Source organism: Protomyctophum parallelum (assembly GCF_964188405.1).
Source record: "Protomyctophum parallelum genome assembly, chromosome: 22".
Taxonomy (NCBI): domain Eukaryota; kingdom Metazoa; phylum Chordata; class Actinopteri; order Myctophiformes; family Myctophidae; genus Protomyctophum; species Protomyctophum parallelum.
In genome coordinates, this window is record NC_139714.1 from 10,242,416 (window position 1) to 10,260,264 (window position 17,849).

At 47.3% G+C, this 17,849-nt stretch overlaps 1 protein-coding gene across 2 annotated transcripts in view; it reads left to right on the top strand.

Moving 5' to 3' along the window:
• Nucleotides 1-1,385: 1,385 nt before the first annotated feature.
• braf (B-Raf proto-oncogene, serine/threonine kinase) overlaps nt 1,386-17,849 on the top strand; it is a gene marked incomplete at its 5' end in the record, with an annotated part of 47,743 nt that continues 31,279 nt past the window's right edge. The window contains one exon of one of the 2 annotated variants that reach the window (XM_083757794.1): nt 1,386-1,589. In XM_083757794.1, the coding sequence (XP_083613920.1) occupies nt 1,392-1,589 (198 nt within the window). The remainder of the gene's footprint in view (nt 1,590-17,849) is intronic. The other variant, XM_083757792.1, reaches the window with a different exon arrangement.

The following is a 17,849-nucleotide window of genomic DNA, read 5'->3' on the forward strand; positions in this document are numbered from 1 at the left end:
ATACGTGTCATGTTGAGTGTACAGTATACACACCGACAGAATTCACCCTGTTTCACATCATCACTCGTGTAATGGTGAGATAGATTAAATGCTAGATATTAAGATAGTTGCTGTACTGTCCATATTGTAAAGTTTTCTCTAAACTAAACTTACAACACAGGCTGTAGTGTGCCACCTGTTCACGGATCACGGGCCATACTACTGTACTGTATGGCTTTATTTACTGTAAACAGACTGATTACACGGGTGAAAGGGAAACGGTACTCTGTTACATGTAAAAAGGCCTCTATTAAAAATATAGTACCAAAGTAAAAGTACCAAAACTTCCAAATTTGATCTACAAGAGCTATCTTTAGTCCAAAACATGGTAAGAAATATGCCTGTCCTGTCCCAAGTTCAAATTCAAAGTTCCATGGATTTAAAAACAAAGTCGAAGTTGATTGAACATTGACATTAAAGGACCACTTTTCAACCTATCTTCATATAATTGGTCCTCACTATTAATGTTGATGATAAAATACCACACATCTTTTTCTACTCGGTCTGTCTCATAGGAGGGCTGTGGGAAGTTCAGAAACCCGTCCTGGTCCACCAGCGACAGATTTCTTCTTTAAACAGGATTTTTTTAAACTTAAAAATATATATATTTCGATTTGTATTAGCGTGAGAACAATGCTTACATTTTCGTATTGCAACTTTTCAGGAATAGAAAGCCTGCACTGTTTCTACTAGCTTGAATTCCCCATCGATGATGTCACTTAATTGTCACTGGTGGACAGGTTTCTGAACTGCCAACAGACTGAGAAGAACAAAATAGTGCTATTTTATCATGATCGTGAGTCGTGAGGACCAATTATATGAAGATAGGTTGAAAAGTGGTTTAGTAACTGAACTGGACACTCTGAGTGTACGGATTGAACCAAATGGACCCTCAACCTGCACAGAGTTATAGGGACCTATAGGCCTAATGCATACAGAACTGGAGATCCTTGAATGTAAATGTTTGAGAACCACCAACTTCAGTTCTGACTTTAGTTCTTGTTAAGACTGGCATATTGTCTGCACATTTTTTAGCAAAAAAATAATCTAAAAATGCACAACTATCTCTCACGCACCAGGCACCACACACACACGCGCGCGCGCACACACACACACACACACACACACACACACACACACACACACACACACACACACACACACACACACCTTTGCCAGCACTGCTCAGCAGAGTATTGAAGTACTTTTACTTCATTTACTTAAAAGCAGAGCCGGTTGTGTCTCTGTCTCCCCCTAATGGCCAACGGGGGTCACGTCTCTCCTCCCCCCCCCCCCCCTCTATTATTTTCCACTCAGTTTTTCTCTCTGCTGCTCTGCTCTCGCAGTTTAAAATGGCGGCGTTGAGCAGCGCCGAGTCCCCACCGCCCGTGTTCAACGGAGACACCATGGCGGACCGCGATCCGGAGGAGAGCGAGCCGCGGGGACTCGACGAGCTGGGAGTGGGAGCAGCGGGCGCCGGGAGTGGGCTCGAACCCGCCACCTGCTCCGCCTCCGCGGGGAGGATACCTGAATGTCCGCAGGATGAGGAGGTAAGGCTGGGGAGACGGGTGGTGGAGTGGAGGTGGTGTCCTGTACTGGACTGGACGGCATCGTGTGTGTGTGTGTGTGTGTGTGTGTGTGTGTGTGTGTGACTGAGTGTGTGTGTGTGTGTGTGTGTGTGTGTGTGTGTGTGTGTGTGTGCGCGCGCGCGCGCGCGCGTGTGTGTGGGAGGGGGGGGGGGGGGGGATAGAACCCTCCAAGACCCAACCGTACCGCCGGGGTCTGGAGATGATCATGGGGGCGAGAGCGAGAGGGAGAGACGGGCTCTGGATGTTGGAAACACCGGGGCTGTAACATGGATGGGGGGGGGGGGGGGGGTGCAATGCATTGCAGGGTGGCGAGACGATGCACGCATAAAAAAGAAGGGGAAAAAAATGTAATCCATTTTTAATCCAAACATCGTGCAAACGTCGCCCTCTCCACCCCCTCCACCGCACGCGCGCACACACACGCACGCACGCGCACACACACGCACACACGCGTACATTCTATGAAAACGGGCATTTTGCGATGGGACAAAAATATGAGCGTTTCTTTCAAGTCCGGGGGGGGGGGGCAATGTTTATTTCTAGGCCAGGCATTTATTTCATTGGCATTATTGTTATTGTTGTTGTTATTATTATTAGGCTACCCCCAAACTAGCTGCTCGAACACTGCTGCAGTCGCAGCCGACGACAGCCAGGAGCCGCTGGCACTAGCACTGCTTATTGCCTCGAACACGGAACACAATTGTTTTATTATATCAGTGGTTCACTGGTTCTCAAACTTTTACATTTCAAGGTCCCCCCCCCTTTATCGGCACAGGGTCTATTTGTATACTGTCAGTAGAGTAGACCCCCCTAAAGGAACCCAGAGAGCCCCTGGAATCCACTTTGAGAACCACTGCTTTATAGCCTATTACAGACAGTGGTCCTCAAAAACATATTCATTTGAAGGACCCCGTAACTCTTGAGAGTGCGCGCTACAACATTGAACCAAACGGTTAATTTGGTTCCATTTTGTACGTACGTACACCTGTAAGGGTCCACTTGGAACCCCTTCAAAGAACCCAGAAGGTGGACCCCACTTTGAGAACAGCTGCTTTGTATCCTAGTCTAGACCTAGCTTAGGGCCGGCGTTGTTGTTGATGACACAGCATAAGACACGCCAGTGCATTTTGGTTTCTTATTTGTTGAGGTGGCGAAAGTTTGTTTTCACAAGAGACCCACTGTCATACCAGCCTCAAAGTGGTGGTGATGATGATGATGACAATAATGATGATGGTACTGATGATGATGGCTAACTTGTGAGTGAAGTGCTTTTGTTTTGTTGCCCAATAGACGTTTTTTTGCAACAGATGCAACAGTATCCTAACCATCAGTCCACCACTGCCACAAACGCTCGCGCACACATTATGCACACACGCACGCACCAGCAGTGTGTACGCCAGAGAAGGCCCAACCGCTCGGACCCCAATAGTAAGATATTGCTGTCACAACAAGTGTGGCACCAAACCGGTGTATTTCAGCACCTCTTGTTGTCATTACGCCAGAAGAGCCATGTAAAGATGACACAATCGCACTGTTTCACATGATGTCAGATATTTAAAAGGGAACTCTCTTTAAGCTGTGTCATGGACATAAATGGAGCTAAAGCCCTAGTCTATACTTATTACTTTAGTACTCGGTCCGTCTCCTCTCGTTTCGTTCTGCACGGGACCAAACTTCTTCACCAGAAATAGCCAATCAGATCTATAAGCTCACAATGTGTCACGTTGCGAGTCGTGCAACAAGTTGTTGTGAGCTCGTAGATCGTCTATTTCTGGCGAATGTCCCCCGGAATGGGGACGCTATAGGGCTCAAGTGGTTAATGTTTCCTGACCTATGCTTATACTGTATTAGAAGACTTTCATTTGTTTGGTTCCTAACTGTAACCAGAGGCTGCTTAGGGTACATATCGGACGGAACAAAGACTTATAATTAAAATATATAATAATTGAAAATGTTGAATATGAAAAAATAGAATAGCTTTTTCACAATGCATGAATCACAATAACAATAAAAAGAGACAGATTGAATAATGCATACAATAATATACCTCACCTCACCCTAACCAACTGAACCCATATTCGTACTGGGTAACTGTGGAATATAAGCAGTGGACGCTAACACAACGCCTCTCGCCTTTCACTGTTGGGACTGACAGCCGTCTGACCGTCTCCTAAGGGAGAATCAATTCACGGTTTGGTCAGCTAAACCTGCTGCATATCAAACGTAGCGACACTATAACAGAAGCAAGCTACCCTTTATGCTAAAGCTACTCACGAGAACACTTGAGCACCGAAGAGCTACTCGCAACTCTCTCTCTCTCTCCTTGCGTGTAACACTGTTTGTTCCAGCGGTCGTCTGGCAATACTGAAATTCACGTTGACACCACCAGAGCCATGCCCACACTACCCATCCCTGATCCAGAATAAGACACAGGGGATCTCTTGGGCCCTGTTCAGACTGGCAGCCCAAATCCAGCTCCAAATCTGATTTTCTATCGAGATTTGGAGAGTTGGATTGTTTTTTACCCAGGTTGAACAGGTCTAGGAAGAACAAAGAACAAATGTAAATTTATATTTACCCAAATGCGGTCACTTTAAGGCATAGTATATACGTCCAGTAAGACGCCTGAGGGCAGTGGTAGAGGGGACATTCTCTTGGGTCTACAGGGTTTGATGAGGGCCAATGGAGATCTAAGGGTGGTAGCGGGGACATTCTCTTGAGTCTACAGGGTTTGATGAGGGCCCAGGTAGGGCCGGAACTTAATGTTTGGGCCTGTCGAGCCTTTGGCTGCACTAATAACTTTGGGGCAGGTCCCGTCTAGAGTTTGAATGGACAGGTGGGCCTGTTGAGAACTCTAGTTTTCGCCGGCTGCCGGGCGCGGCTGCACTAATAATTTGGTGCAGGCCTGTCTACAGTTTGAATGGACAGGTACAAGTCAAAAAGGAGACATCGAAGAGGAAGGATGGATGGGGAAGGATCAACATATAGAATGTCATAACAGGTTCTGACATATATCCATATATGGAGATCTAAGGGTTTGAGGTTTGAGGTCAGATGTACAGAGTTGCTGGCCAATATGGATGACATCGGGGATCGCCATATATGGGCTTAACTGCGACAGCAGGTCGCATTTACTATGATATGGGATAGCCATACCTGATGATGTCACGTCATGTCACGATGACCTGGGCATCATATATGGGGCTGATGTCACGTGATGTCACGAGGACCAGGGCACCATATATGGGAACTTGCTAGCCTAAGATTGAGTCTGTCTGACAAGCTTTGCCTCAGAGTAACTCCTAACGTGTACAAATGCAAAATCTAAAATGATCTCACATAAGTGCTCAGCTTATCTGACCCAGATCTGCAATTTATCTGAATGACCGTTAAAGCATGTTTTGATTAAGCATCTAAACTTGTAACATTGTTATATATTGTTTTTAATTGCGCAATTTTAATTACTTGTACAGTTGGAAATATCCTTCCAATTTCATATAGGACACATCGTTGATTTAGGCTAGGGAACTTGCCTGGGTGACCAACCAACCAACACACTGACGGGAAATGAACAATTCCATAGTAAATGTGACCTGCAGTGCAATAACCATTCTCTGTTTACACGATAAACACATTTCATTTACGCATCATTTCCCTCTATACCAGCAGTCATCAGCCAATGGAGTGTGGTTGTGTTTATGCATTTATGTATTTGTTTGTAAACACAGGAAATCATTACATACTATGCCTTTAAAGTGATATTTCCCTACCCAGGCTTATGTGAACACCCCACAGTTTTAAATTGCTGTAGTATTTAGACATTTGATATTAATTTTAGCTGCCCTGCCCCCTTCCTATACAAACCCATTATAACTTAAAACTCCATTTTAAGTTAACCATGATAGATTCATCGAAAACACCCAACCTATTTTATGTTGACTGATAACGTCCTTCTAATACGTGAGGGTGCCCTGGTTTCTCATTTACTGTTTTAATGGTTCTTTTTGATTTTGTGAGGAGGAGCTGGAGCTGCAGGAGGTTCTTTTCCAAATTAATTATTACAAATAAATTAAAACGGTATAATGACAAACGACTGCCCCTCACGTATTAGAAGGACACAATTAGTCAACAGAAAATAGGTCGGGTGTTTTTGATGAATGTATCATGGTTAAAATGGAGTTTTAAGTTATAATAGGTTTGTATAGGAAGGGGGTGGGGCAGCTAATATGAATATCAAATATCTAATTTCTGAATCGAGCAACTTGAGAACTGCCCGGGGTGACATAAGCCTGAGTAGACGTTAAAATTAACAACATTTCTTTGAAAGTAAAATATCCCTTTAAGTACTTTCATGCAGGTATTTTGAATATCTGTTTGATTTAGTGCTGGGAAATGTCTCCAGGTGTGTGGAAACCAGTCTACATAGTTTCTTGTACATTATCTTCATCCCATACACACCCTATATTGACTGGGGTCCCCCAGAGCTCTATATTAACCCATTCTGACCTGAGATCAGATTCATACGAGGTTTCCACATGGACACACACTGGTCTGATTAACCCATTCTGACCTGAGATCAGATTCTAAAAAATGTCAGTTGTTCTTTGATTTTCTCAAAAATAGCAGACCTACAAGCTCGTATCGCGCCACTCGGTGGCGCGATATGAGCTTGTAGATCTGCTATTTTTAAATAGCTAAAGCACGACATGATGCCAACACCAAAATGGGTGCCCGGTCAGAATGGGTTAAGTCCGCTAGCCGATCTACAACATTCACCGATCACATCGGTGAATGTTTGCCTCGTCATAGGGATGCTAGGGGTTCAAGTGCTTAAATCTAGTAGGGATGGGTCAGAATAATTTATTATTTTAGGATAAAATTGAATATTGTGCGTGGTAACCGTGGTTGAATATTCGGATCGTTACTTTGCTCACTTTCAGACATCCCTATAGTGACTCAAATCTTCACAAAGCGGCAAGCGCACATATAACCTCTCTTGTCTGTACGAGTGTACGTTACTGTAATCGTGACAGTACGTTTATCATCAGGTATTACATGATTTGTACGTGCCTTTAAATATTCTCGAGAAAAACCCTGATTTGACGACATAACAACTGACCAAACAAACAGTGCACCGCACTGCACACTGGAAAGAAACGGCAGCGTTTGGAAGTGTGCGGTGCCACTGAGTGCTCGTTAAAGCGGTCATGTAGGCTTACATAGTACGTGGTGCATGCATAAACTTTCCTTAATGATTAAATCTGGTTCCAGTATTCATTTATGATGTATTTTCTCTATTATTGTCTCCACCAGGCCGAAGGCATGGGGGGAGAGTATGTTTTGCACTCCGTCCGTGTGTCCGTGTGTCCGTCCGTGTGTGTGTCCGTGAGCAGCTAATCTCCGGCACCGTTAACCCGGTCGTTGCCACATTTTGCACACACACTCCCTGGATGCCAACGATGAACCTATGCCCCAAAATTTCCAGAACGGCCACCAGGAGGCCGCTTTGTGCAAAACAAGTTTTTGCACAGTACACCTACAGATTTTGTTCAAACATCGCGCAAATTGGTACACAGTCTCTCTAGAGCCATTCAACGAAACGGGTCTTTCAGATTTCTCAGACTCCATCCTGATTGTTTAAGATTGGCTTCCAAAGTTCACAGGAGTGCTCAGTTTCAAACAAAATGCTGCAAATCATGAACACATCGCGTGATTTCCGTGGGGGGGGGGGGGGGGTATTGTATTGCTTTGGTATGTATTGCTTTGCTTTTGAAAACTTTAAGTTTACCCATATCTCTACATTATTTTAATTCATCATCACATTTATTCTACAGCTTGACTCCCTTAATCTACTTCTCAGTAGTAAATATAGACTCTCTCATTGAGAACAATCCTTGGATGCAGTCTGGAAGTGTTTTACAATTAGCTCTAAAGTCTAAACAGTATCTTGACCAAAATATCGAAGCACGACGGTTCACATTGGTAGGGTGACATCAGAAATCTCTTTCATAAGAGATACTTGGCCAAGATAGCAACAACAAATGCATATCACTTTGGGAGTCCTTGACATGAAAAGGGTTGAGCACCCCTGATATATACAGTAGCAACATAAGTTAACAAAAAACTGTTAGGATTTAGAAGACCTTTGTAGAATCGGCCTCAGGTCTAAAAGGGTTCAAAAGCAACCACTTGGAGGAGTATACTTTAGCTGGTAACTATTAACTAGCAGAGCTGCCGGGAACAGAGGAGTTTACAGGGGGAAGTTTACCCAGCAAGGCCAGCATCCCTTTATTATATACAGTATAAATCATGAACCAATGCTGTTGGCTGCGAGTGGACTGAGTAAAGATATGTTTTGTCAACAGACATAATGTATCTGCCTTGACTTTGTTCCATATCAGCTCAGAACAGTCTACTAATACTATGACGAAAAATGTTCGTCCACTACCTTTTTTCACTGACAAAAACGACATCAAAACTAAATAAAAACTAAGCCATTGTGGAGTTATATCATCATATAATTATGCAAACATATATATATATAAATCATACATGGAGTGTTACTGCCATCTAACGGCTGTCTGGGAAGTGCACTGTAAAGGTTTATGCGCATGCGCCAAACTTGTTTTCGTCAGTGTGGAAAAGTTTCCGATGAAGATCAGACCTGGAATTGGTACGTACAGTAAATGTATATATATAACGTTGTTCCAAATATACCATCTAAAATAGTAATACTATCAATAGCATGCTGTGCTCATGATCAATCTGTTTTTAATCCTACAGTTAAATTACCTACCTGCTGCAACTACCGATGCTCAACATACAAAGAAATATAGACTATTGTGATTACTAGGCCAAAGCAAGGCGCTTATATTACACAGACTGGCATTGTATATTTTCTTTCTCCAGTTTATTCTCAGGGTTTATCTGTATGTGTATTTTGTGTATGAGTGAGTGCGTGAAAGGCATAAAAAGTAAAAAGACACGTCATCTCTTTGTTTGTTTAATAGCACAGTGAAAAATAACAGCCGAGTGATTTTCATATACATGTGTCTGACCATCGGACTCCTTACGGAGGGATCACACTCCCAAGATAGGAACTGTTTTATAGGTCTGTTTTGGTAAAATTCCGTACAGTAATTTAACAATCTGGTATACGGTAATCTTGTATAACCAGCTGTTATTTTGCATCTGTGTCTCGAGGGAGCGTGACACAGTAAGGTAAAAGTACGGTGATAGAAGCCAGTCTGTGCGCCGAGGGGACGGTGGACTAGCTCCGTTCTTTGTTAGGGAAAAGGGGTGCCTTGAAACCGTCATTGGGTCCGTCGGGAGCCGATGCTAACCTCGCTGGAAGGAGGAGATCGGGACGGACGACCGGGTGAAGCAGGGCCTACTCAACAAAGACGAGGAGGAGCACCGTCGCAACGTAGAGGACGCACGAGAGGACTGCATTAAGAGTTGTGCCTGGTGGTTGCGGCTGTAAAAAACGCCGTCAACCATCCAACGACCGTGTCTTTTTACCACCACAAATGTGATGAGCAAACGATGCAAAGAATCGATGCCTAAACTGTGATGAAGGGTGTTTACAATAGGCACTGCTAAGTCCATTCAAGCTAACATTGTTGCTGAAAGTGCTTAAACCATAGACATTGCAAGTCCAATTGAGCTAACATCGTTGCTGAAGTGCTTGAAACTGTTGACATTCCAATCAAGCTAAGCTCACTAATGCTAAAAACATTGTTGCTGAAGTGCTTGAAACTGCTAAAAACATTGCTGTTGCTGGCTGCCATCTTGATTACCACGGAGAAGACGCCCACTAAGGTCAGTTTTGAGTGACGTCATCGCCGCCATTTTGTGGTTGCACGTAGCAGACGCACGTAAGGAACGTTGCTGCGTGTGGTGCGCCGACACGACCACAGGGTGTCACTCTTGTGCCACTGAGGAGTAGTGACATTTTGCCGTGGCAACTTACAGGCACATTAAGACATTGAACTAAATACACACTATAACCGTCGTCATGGCGTCCTTAGATGATGTAAAGACCCAACGCTCTGCTGTTCAGAGGGAATTAACCAAGTGTTTGAACAAAATTGAGAGGGGTTTTGATGAGCTCACAGAGGATGCAATGGCAAATGAACAGTTGAAGCTTGCATCATTACATGAGGCACTCTGGGCTGTCACAGAGGATTATTTAGCAATACTAGACGATATTCCACTTGACACCAGGGATGCTGACCATGATAAGGTGGTGGATGGTGTGACACAGAAGGCTGACAGCAGCAAGCAAAAGTATGATAGCATAATGCAGAAGCTCAGGGACACGTTATGGATTTCCACAGTGGCAGCCAGGTACGCCAAGGTCAAAGATAGACTAGAAACTGACCTGGCTAGCGCCAAGACCCAGGAACAGGATGCAACTCAGGCACATTATGACATGATGCAAGATGTCCTGAGTGCTGATCTCACTGATCTTGGTGGGGTGGTAGATAGGTGGGCCTACTCTGTTCCTAAAATGAATGGTGCTGAGATGCGGGAAACCCTTGAGGACTTGGACCGTGAGGTGAAAAAGGTTCTGAGGACATTAAAGGGCCAGGCGCGGAGCGGCACGGGAGGGTCACCATTTCCTGGGCGGCGGGTCCGGGTGGGGCCACCAGCACCTAGCTTTGGCTTTGCACCGGCTGTCAACGTGGCTACTGGACAACCCACACCCTCTGCACCGGCTGTCAACATGGCTCCTGGACCACCTGCACCGGCTGTCTACGCAGCTCCGCCAGGATACGGGGGTCTACCGGGTGGAGTACCAGCAGCGCCACCGCAAGTTCAACAGGCTGCACCGGGGATTGCAGCTGCTGCGGTGGCTGCCGCAATGCCAAGGCTATCCATTGCTCCGATGGCTCTTCCCAAGTTCAGCGGCGACAGAAGGGGCTACTTTCGTTGGAGGGAGGAGTGGCTCAGACTGCAGGGAATGGCTGACCCATCGGGGTCCCCTGATCTGCTGTTGTATCACTTGCGGGACAGTATAGCTAACGCGTTGACCAACGAACTCAGGCTGGGCTATTGTTACACTGCACAAGACATTTTCAATGTGCTGGATGACCGATATGGCGATGTTTCGCAAATTACGGAAGACATTATAATGGAGTTGCAGGAGCTGCCAGTAGTGCGAGAAAACCAGCCAAAAGAGACATTACACTTAATTCACGAAGTGGAACGAGCTGTACTGGACCTGACTGCTTTGAGGTGCGCAGGCGCTATTAACAATCCTTTAGTAGTCCGTACATTGGAGAGCAAGTTGCCGAACTATTTGCTCGACCGGTGGCTTGCACACAGTTGTGACCCAGTGAACGGGGTCAACGCACTAAACCGGTTTGACAGATTTTTAGCGTTTCTGGTCAGCCAGAAAACTATTCTGGTGCGGCGAGAGCAACTACAGCCCAAGCGACAGGTTCCTGCCAAGACGGGCGGGCCGGTACCTTCTCCCGGCAAGTCAACAGGAAACAATCAGCGCGAGCAGCGAGCTTACACCAAAGCATCAATGAGCGACGGGAAGGCGCATGGAGAGAGCTGCTCATCGCAAGGTTCCTGTGTGGTCTGCGGCGAGGAAGGACACTCGGGGCAATTGTACAGGTGCAGGTCTTTCCGCAAGGCCAGCGTGGCTGAAAAGAGAGAATATGCCAAAAAGACAAAGGCGTGTTTTAAGTGCTTGGGCCCTAAGCATGACGGAGCTTGCAAACAGAACTTTCTATGCAGAAAGGAGGAATGTAAGAAGGGGGAGGCATCATGTGACCATCATTACATGCTCTGCCTCAACAAATCGCCATCGCCTAGTGACACTTCTGCAGGAAAGAGCGGGAAGGAAGGCACCACCAAAGCGGTGCAAAAGAGGAACGCCCGAGGCCCTACGGAGCAGCAGGAGGCCGCACTGGCTGCAGCGAAGCTGACGGATGAGCAGTTGGAAATCATACGCAAGGCTTTTTCCAACAAGACTACTGCGTGTGTGGACGAGGATAAGTCAAACGACGGCCCAGTTCTTTTCATGTTGCTTGATGTAACAACGAAGCGAGGGGACTGGGTGGGCGCGCTAATAGATCTAGCATCTGACACGAACTATGTCACGCACCAGGCAGCCGAGAGACTTGGTCTCGAGGGAGAGCCCGTCACACTTCTTGTGCATGGAGTGGGTGGGATGACAACGAAAGTTGAAACGAAAAAGTACTCTGTGGGCCTAAAGGTGGGGACAAAGAGAGGAACGTGGAGTAACCATGACATGTTTTGTTATGGGTTGGATGAGATCGCACGGGTCGGCTACACAGTGAACTCGGAGAGCCTGGAGAGATTTTTCCCGGGTGATGTGAAGTCAGGCGACCTGCGGCGCCCGGACAGGGTTGAAATGCTCATCAGTGCGCGGGAGGGTAGACTAGCTCCTCAACGGATGAGGAGACACGGGGACTTGATTCTCTGGGAAGGTCCTCTTGGAAAATGTGTGAGTGGAGCCCATCCAGAGCTGTCTGAGTTGGTCGAGAGAGCGACCTTAACCCAAACTCTTTGCGCCTGGACTATGAGAGCAGAGGCCATCGCGATCAAGGTTCCCCGTAGTGGTCCAGGACAAGACCGTGCATTTGCTCAGACTATGGCTATCTCCAACGCTGAGGTTCTGAAATGGCTTGAGTGGGACAGTATTGGGGCCGCCTGTGATCCAAAGTGTGGTGGCTGCCGGTGTGGGAAATGTGCGCCTGGAGGAAAGGAGATGTCGTTGGCCGACGAGAGAGAGCTCGAGGTCATAAAGAGCGGCTTAACCTACCGACTGGAGGACGCGCACAGCAAGGAGCCACACTGGGATTCCAGCTATCCCTGGAAGGAGGACCCATCAACACTTCCCAACAACCGCAGAGCAGTCGAGGCCACGTTTAGGAGGTCTGAAAAGCGCCTTGAAAAGGACCCAACGTGGAAAGAGGCTTACAAACGGCAAATGCATGACATGCTAGACCGGGGAGCTGCTGTTCTACTGTCGCAGGCTGATATGGATGAATGGAAAGGAGCTGTGTGGTGGATAAGCCACCTTGTAGCTCCCAACCCACACTCCACCTCCACACCAGTACGGATCGTGTGGAATAGCAGTCAAGAATTCGAGGGAGTGAGTATGAACAGTATTCTGCTCAAGGGTCCGGACGTATTGAACTCGATACGTGCCGTGCTGCTGCGGTTCCGGGAAGGGTTGCACGCAGCCATTGGAGACATCTCCAAGATGTATAACTCTGTGTGGTTGGAGGAGCGGGAAGTGCACCTTCACCGGTTCCTCTGGAGAGACTCACCAGCGGAGGAGATCAGAGACTACGCCGTGGTGAGAGTTAACATGGGAGACCGACCTTCGGGCGCCATTGCGCAGGTGGCAATGCGCGAGACAGCCTGCTTGCCCCAGTTCAGCGACCGAGCAGAGGAGAAGAGCATCATCATTGATAACGCATATGTGGATGACATTTTTGCCTCTCACAATGATCCCAAAAGACTGGAGGTGATTCTGGAGGGGGTCACAACCATTCTGGCGGCCGGGGGTTTCCATCTGAAGCCCTGGGTACGGTCCGGCCACAGTGGGAGGGGAGCAGAAGGACCTGCCAGGCCTGAGACATTGCTGTTACCCAACCAGATGCGGGAAGAGGACAACAAGGCCTTGGGGGTGGGGTACCATGTTGCAGGGGACAGACTGTTCATCATGATGGGAATCAACTTCTCCCCAAGAAAGGCGAAAATGCGGGTCGCGGAGGACCTAGCCGAAGGAGAGGTGGAGGAAAAGACACCCGACCCTCTCACGCGCCGCACGCTTCTTAGTCAGGTGGCAGGGCTTTATGACCCCATCGGCATCGCTACACCGATGAAGCAGAAGGGTGTCATCTTGGTGAGGAAAGCGTTTCAGGCGGCCGGACAATTAGTCAAGGACACATGGGATGCCCCGCTACCTGACGAGCTGCGACGTAAGGCAATCGTCCTATTCAAGGAATATGCCCGTTTGAGTTCAGTGACTTTTCCCAGGTGTATCATGCCTCCCGGACCGGTGGGCAATCCCTGGGGGATCACATTCTCCGATGGGAGCTCGGAGTCATACGGTGCTGTGATGTACCTACGCTGGGAAACCGAGAGCGGGACAAAGGTGCGTTTGGTGGAGTCAAAGGCTAAGTTGGCTCCACTAGACCAAAAGGGTGACGCTGTGAAGGCAGAGATCTGCGGGGCCGTCTTCGCCTCCCGGCTAAGAAAGTTCATGGAGAAGCAGAGTCGTCTGGAGATTGAAAGATGGTTCCACCTGATAGACAGCCAGACGGTGTTAGGGGCCATACAACGTGACAGTTATGGTTTTCAATCATTCTTTGCTAACCGGGTGGGAGAGATCCAGAAGGCAGGTCCGGTAACTGACTGGTGGTGGGTCTCAGAGAAAGACAACATAGCTGACCTCGTCACGAGAGATGGGTGTTCTCCCGAGCAGCTGGGCGAGGATTCTGTATGGCAGAACGGTCCTGCTTTCCTAACCAAACCGCTCTGTGAGTGGCCTATAAAGTCCGCTGCAGATGTAGCTGCTGCATCGAGAGAAGAGGTGAAGACGCTACAACGGAAGGCGTTCTCTGCAGTCACCACCAGAGCGCAGGCAGCACAACAACGCCAGTGCAGTAACAAAGTTGCTTCCCCAGTCAGCGACGGAGAGTCAACAGTTGGTGGCACTGGGTCTGCGCCCAGAACAGATGTGGGATCTGCGCCTGTAGGAGCAGTCGATAGGCTGCAGAAGTTGTGGGGCAAAGGGCTCGTGGATCAAGTGGACTTGACGAAAGACCGCCCTCTGTCGTTCTTCTGTGGCGTTGTGGGCTTTGTGCGAAGATTCCTCCATATGTTGCGTGACAAGACCAACCATCATGTACGGTGGGGGGCTGTGCTGTCGAGCAAGGAGCGCAAAGCGGCATTCATGGACTTATGTCTTGCTGCCCAAGAAGGTGTATCATTCCCCACAAGCACCCTCAATCGCTTGGTGGTGGGGAAAGACCAGGCTACAGGCCTGTGGATGTGCCATGGTCGCATCCAAACCGCGAGCACGAGTGATGGCATTCCCCTGATTCCATATGGAATGCGGCTTAGCACCCTCCTGGCTGAGGAGGCCCACCGCATCAACCATGAGGGGGTTGCTGGAACAATCTTGCGGATAAGGAGGAAGGCTTGGATTGTACAGGGGCCACGAGTCGCACGCCGGGTGATCGACCAGTGTTTGGAGTGCCGAAAGAGGAGAGCTGAGTTAAGTTCTCAAGTAATGGGTGATCTCCCGGTGGAGCGCACAAACCCAGCACGTCCATTTGAATACACTGCATTGGATTTGTTCGGGCCATACACCGTGAGGGACTCTGTGAGACATCGTGTAAAAAAGAAGGTCTGGGGTGTGGTTTTCTGTTGCATGGCCTCGCGGGCCATTCACGCGGACTTGGTTGTTGACCTGTCAACTGAGGGATTTCTTCAGACCTTCCATCGGTTCACGGCTCTTAGAGGCCATCCACGCAAGCTGTGGTCTGACCCGGGGACCAATTTCGTAGGGGCAAGACCTGCATTGGTGGACCTCTATACATTCCTAGCGACCATAGACAAGGATATGGTCCAACACAGAGCGGCGGTGGCTGGGATCGACTGGAAGTGGAAGTTCAGCCCAGCAGATTCACCTCACCGCAACGGGGCAGCGGAAGCAGCTGTCCGCATCATTAAGAGAGCACTGAGCAGTGTGGGGGAGGCTGAAGACCTGACGGCTTTGGAATTCCAGACTCTTCTTTTCCTCGCTGCAAACCTCTCTAATGAGAGACCGATTGGTGCCCGGACTCAACTCCAGGAGGAGTCCGTGGACATCGTTACGCCCAACTCGCTTCTATTGGGGCGAGTGGATCCAGAGGGAGATACTCGAGGCTTCGACTTCCCAGCTTATCCTTTCAGTCGGTTGCGAGCAGTCCAACTGGAAGTGGATAAGTTTTGGAAGAAATGGAGTCAGCTGGCAGGTCCTCACCTCTTCGTCAGGCAGAAATGGCACGTTTCGTCCCGGAACGTGTCTGTCGGCGACGTGGTGTGGATAGCGGACCAGAATGCGCTGCGAGGCCGGTTCCGGCTGGGCCGGGTCGTGGAAGCAGTTCCAGATGGTCGAGGTATCGTCAGGGACGTCAAGGTGCAGACTTGCCCTTGCGCGCCCATCAGCTGGTCCCAGGTGAAGAAGAACGAGGTGTCGTGGCAAACGACCATTCTTCATCGTGACGTGCGGAGGCTGGTAGTCCTCGTTCCGTCAGAAGATCAACAATAAGTTGATTGACTAGTCAACAAAAGACTAATGACTGTGTTTGTTGTTTGAGTCCAGCACACTATTAGGCTTAAGTTTTCTTTATTTTGTAGCCACTTTTTTGTTTGTTTGCAAGACCTTTCAAGTGGCTGTGTTGAATGTTTATTTTGTGTGCCTAGTTATATGTAAATAGTTAGGACCTTTTAATACTTTTGTATTTGTGCGTATTAGCTACAGTATGTGTGGCCTGTTTGTTTACAACACAGTCCAAGTAGGAGGTGTGGAGTTATATCATCATATAATTATGCAAACATATATATATATAAATCATACATGGAGTGTTACTGCCATCTAACGGCTGTCTGGGAAGTGCACTGTAAAGGTTTATGCGCATGCGCCAAACTTGTTTTCGTCAGTGTGGAAAAGTTTCCGATGAAGATCAGACCTGGAATTGGTACGTACAGTAAATGTATATATATAACGTTGTTCCAAATATACCATCTAAAATAGTAATACTATCAATAGCATGCTGTGCTCATGATCAATCTGTTTTTAATCCTACAGTTAAATTACCTACCTGCTGCAACTACCGATGCTCAACATACAAAGAAATATAGACTATTGTGATTACTAGGCCAAAGCAAGGCGCTTATATTACACAGACTGGCATTGTATATTTTCTTTCTCCAGTTTATTCTCAGGGTTTATCTGTATGTGTATTTTGTGTATGAGTGAGTGCGTGAAAGGCATAAAAAGTAAAAAGACACGTCATCTCTTTGTTTGTTTAATAGCACAGTGAAAAATAACAGCCGAGTGATTTTCATATACATGTGTCTGACCATCGGACTCCTTACGGAGGGATCACACTCCCAAGATAGGAACTGTTTTATAGGTCTGTTTTGGTAAAATTCCGTACAGCCATGATGACTAAAACTAAGACTAAATATACTGTTGATTTTGTCAACAAATAACAACTAGACTAAAATGTTAGGAAGGGACTAGTGGACAAGAGATATACAGTATATCATTTGTATATCATTAAGTCATTTTACACTTTGTTGCATGCTGAAAATAGCAGATCTACAAGCTCACAACGCGTCGCGCTGCGACCCGTTGTGAGCTTGTAGATCGGCTATATTCAGCAAGTGTAAAAACAGTCATTACGGTGGCAATTTTGGAGAGTCCTAGACCACAGATAATCAATGTCAATGTCTTTTTGAGGACAATATGATGACACTTCCAAATTCGGGACGCCAGGCCAAAAGTTAACAATCTGGCCGATACAAGTGTACAAACAGTTCTTCAAGAAGGTGGGGGGCATAACCATTGCAGGCCCAACTTCTTCTTGTGGTTCAATAGCAAAGGAAAAACCATCCAACTGCATTCTGTTTAGACTCCTCAATCCAGTGGGAATGTTCCAGAGCTGTGCTGCTCACTCTCACCTTGTCACCGAGTGCAAACCCTCGAATGCCTGGGACATCAACGCAGAACATTGCCCTCTTTCACAGTTCGGGGTGTGGTGGGAGGCTCGGGAAATGCTTGCGTGCATGTGTGTGTGTGTGTGTGGTGGGGGTCTCTGTTGCTAGATTCTTCCTATACGTCTTCCAACGAGGCCTGTCCCAATTATTACATAATCGCCTGATCGCAATTCTTTGAGCTAAATCGCAGTTATTTTTTGCATAATTGTCAGAATCATTTACATACATTTACATAACTTCAACTGTTGAATAATGTTCATACTGTAACTGTACTTCTTTTTTTAAAGGCAGAAATAGCAGATCTACAAGCTCACAACTTTGGAGAGTATACAATTATTAGAGGTCTGGGCCTCGCACCTACGTTGCAACAGCTATCCGACCGAGTCGTAGATGGTGTCGGACCTGTCTGTGTCTTTTTTGTGCCCATGTATGGAGATCAGTTGATGTCATCAGTATTAT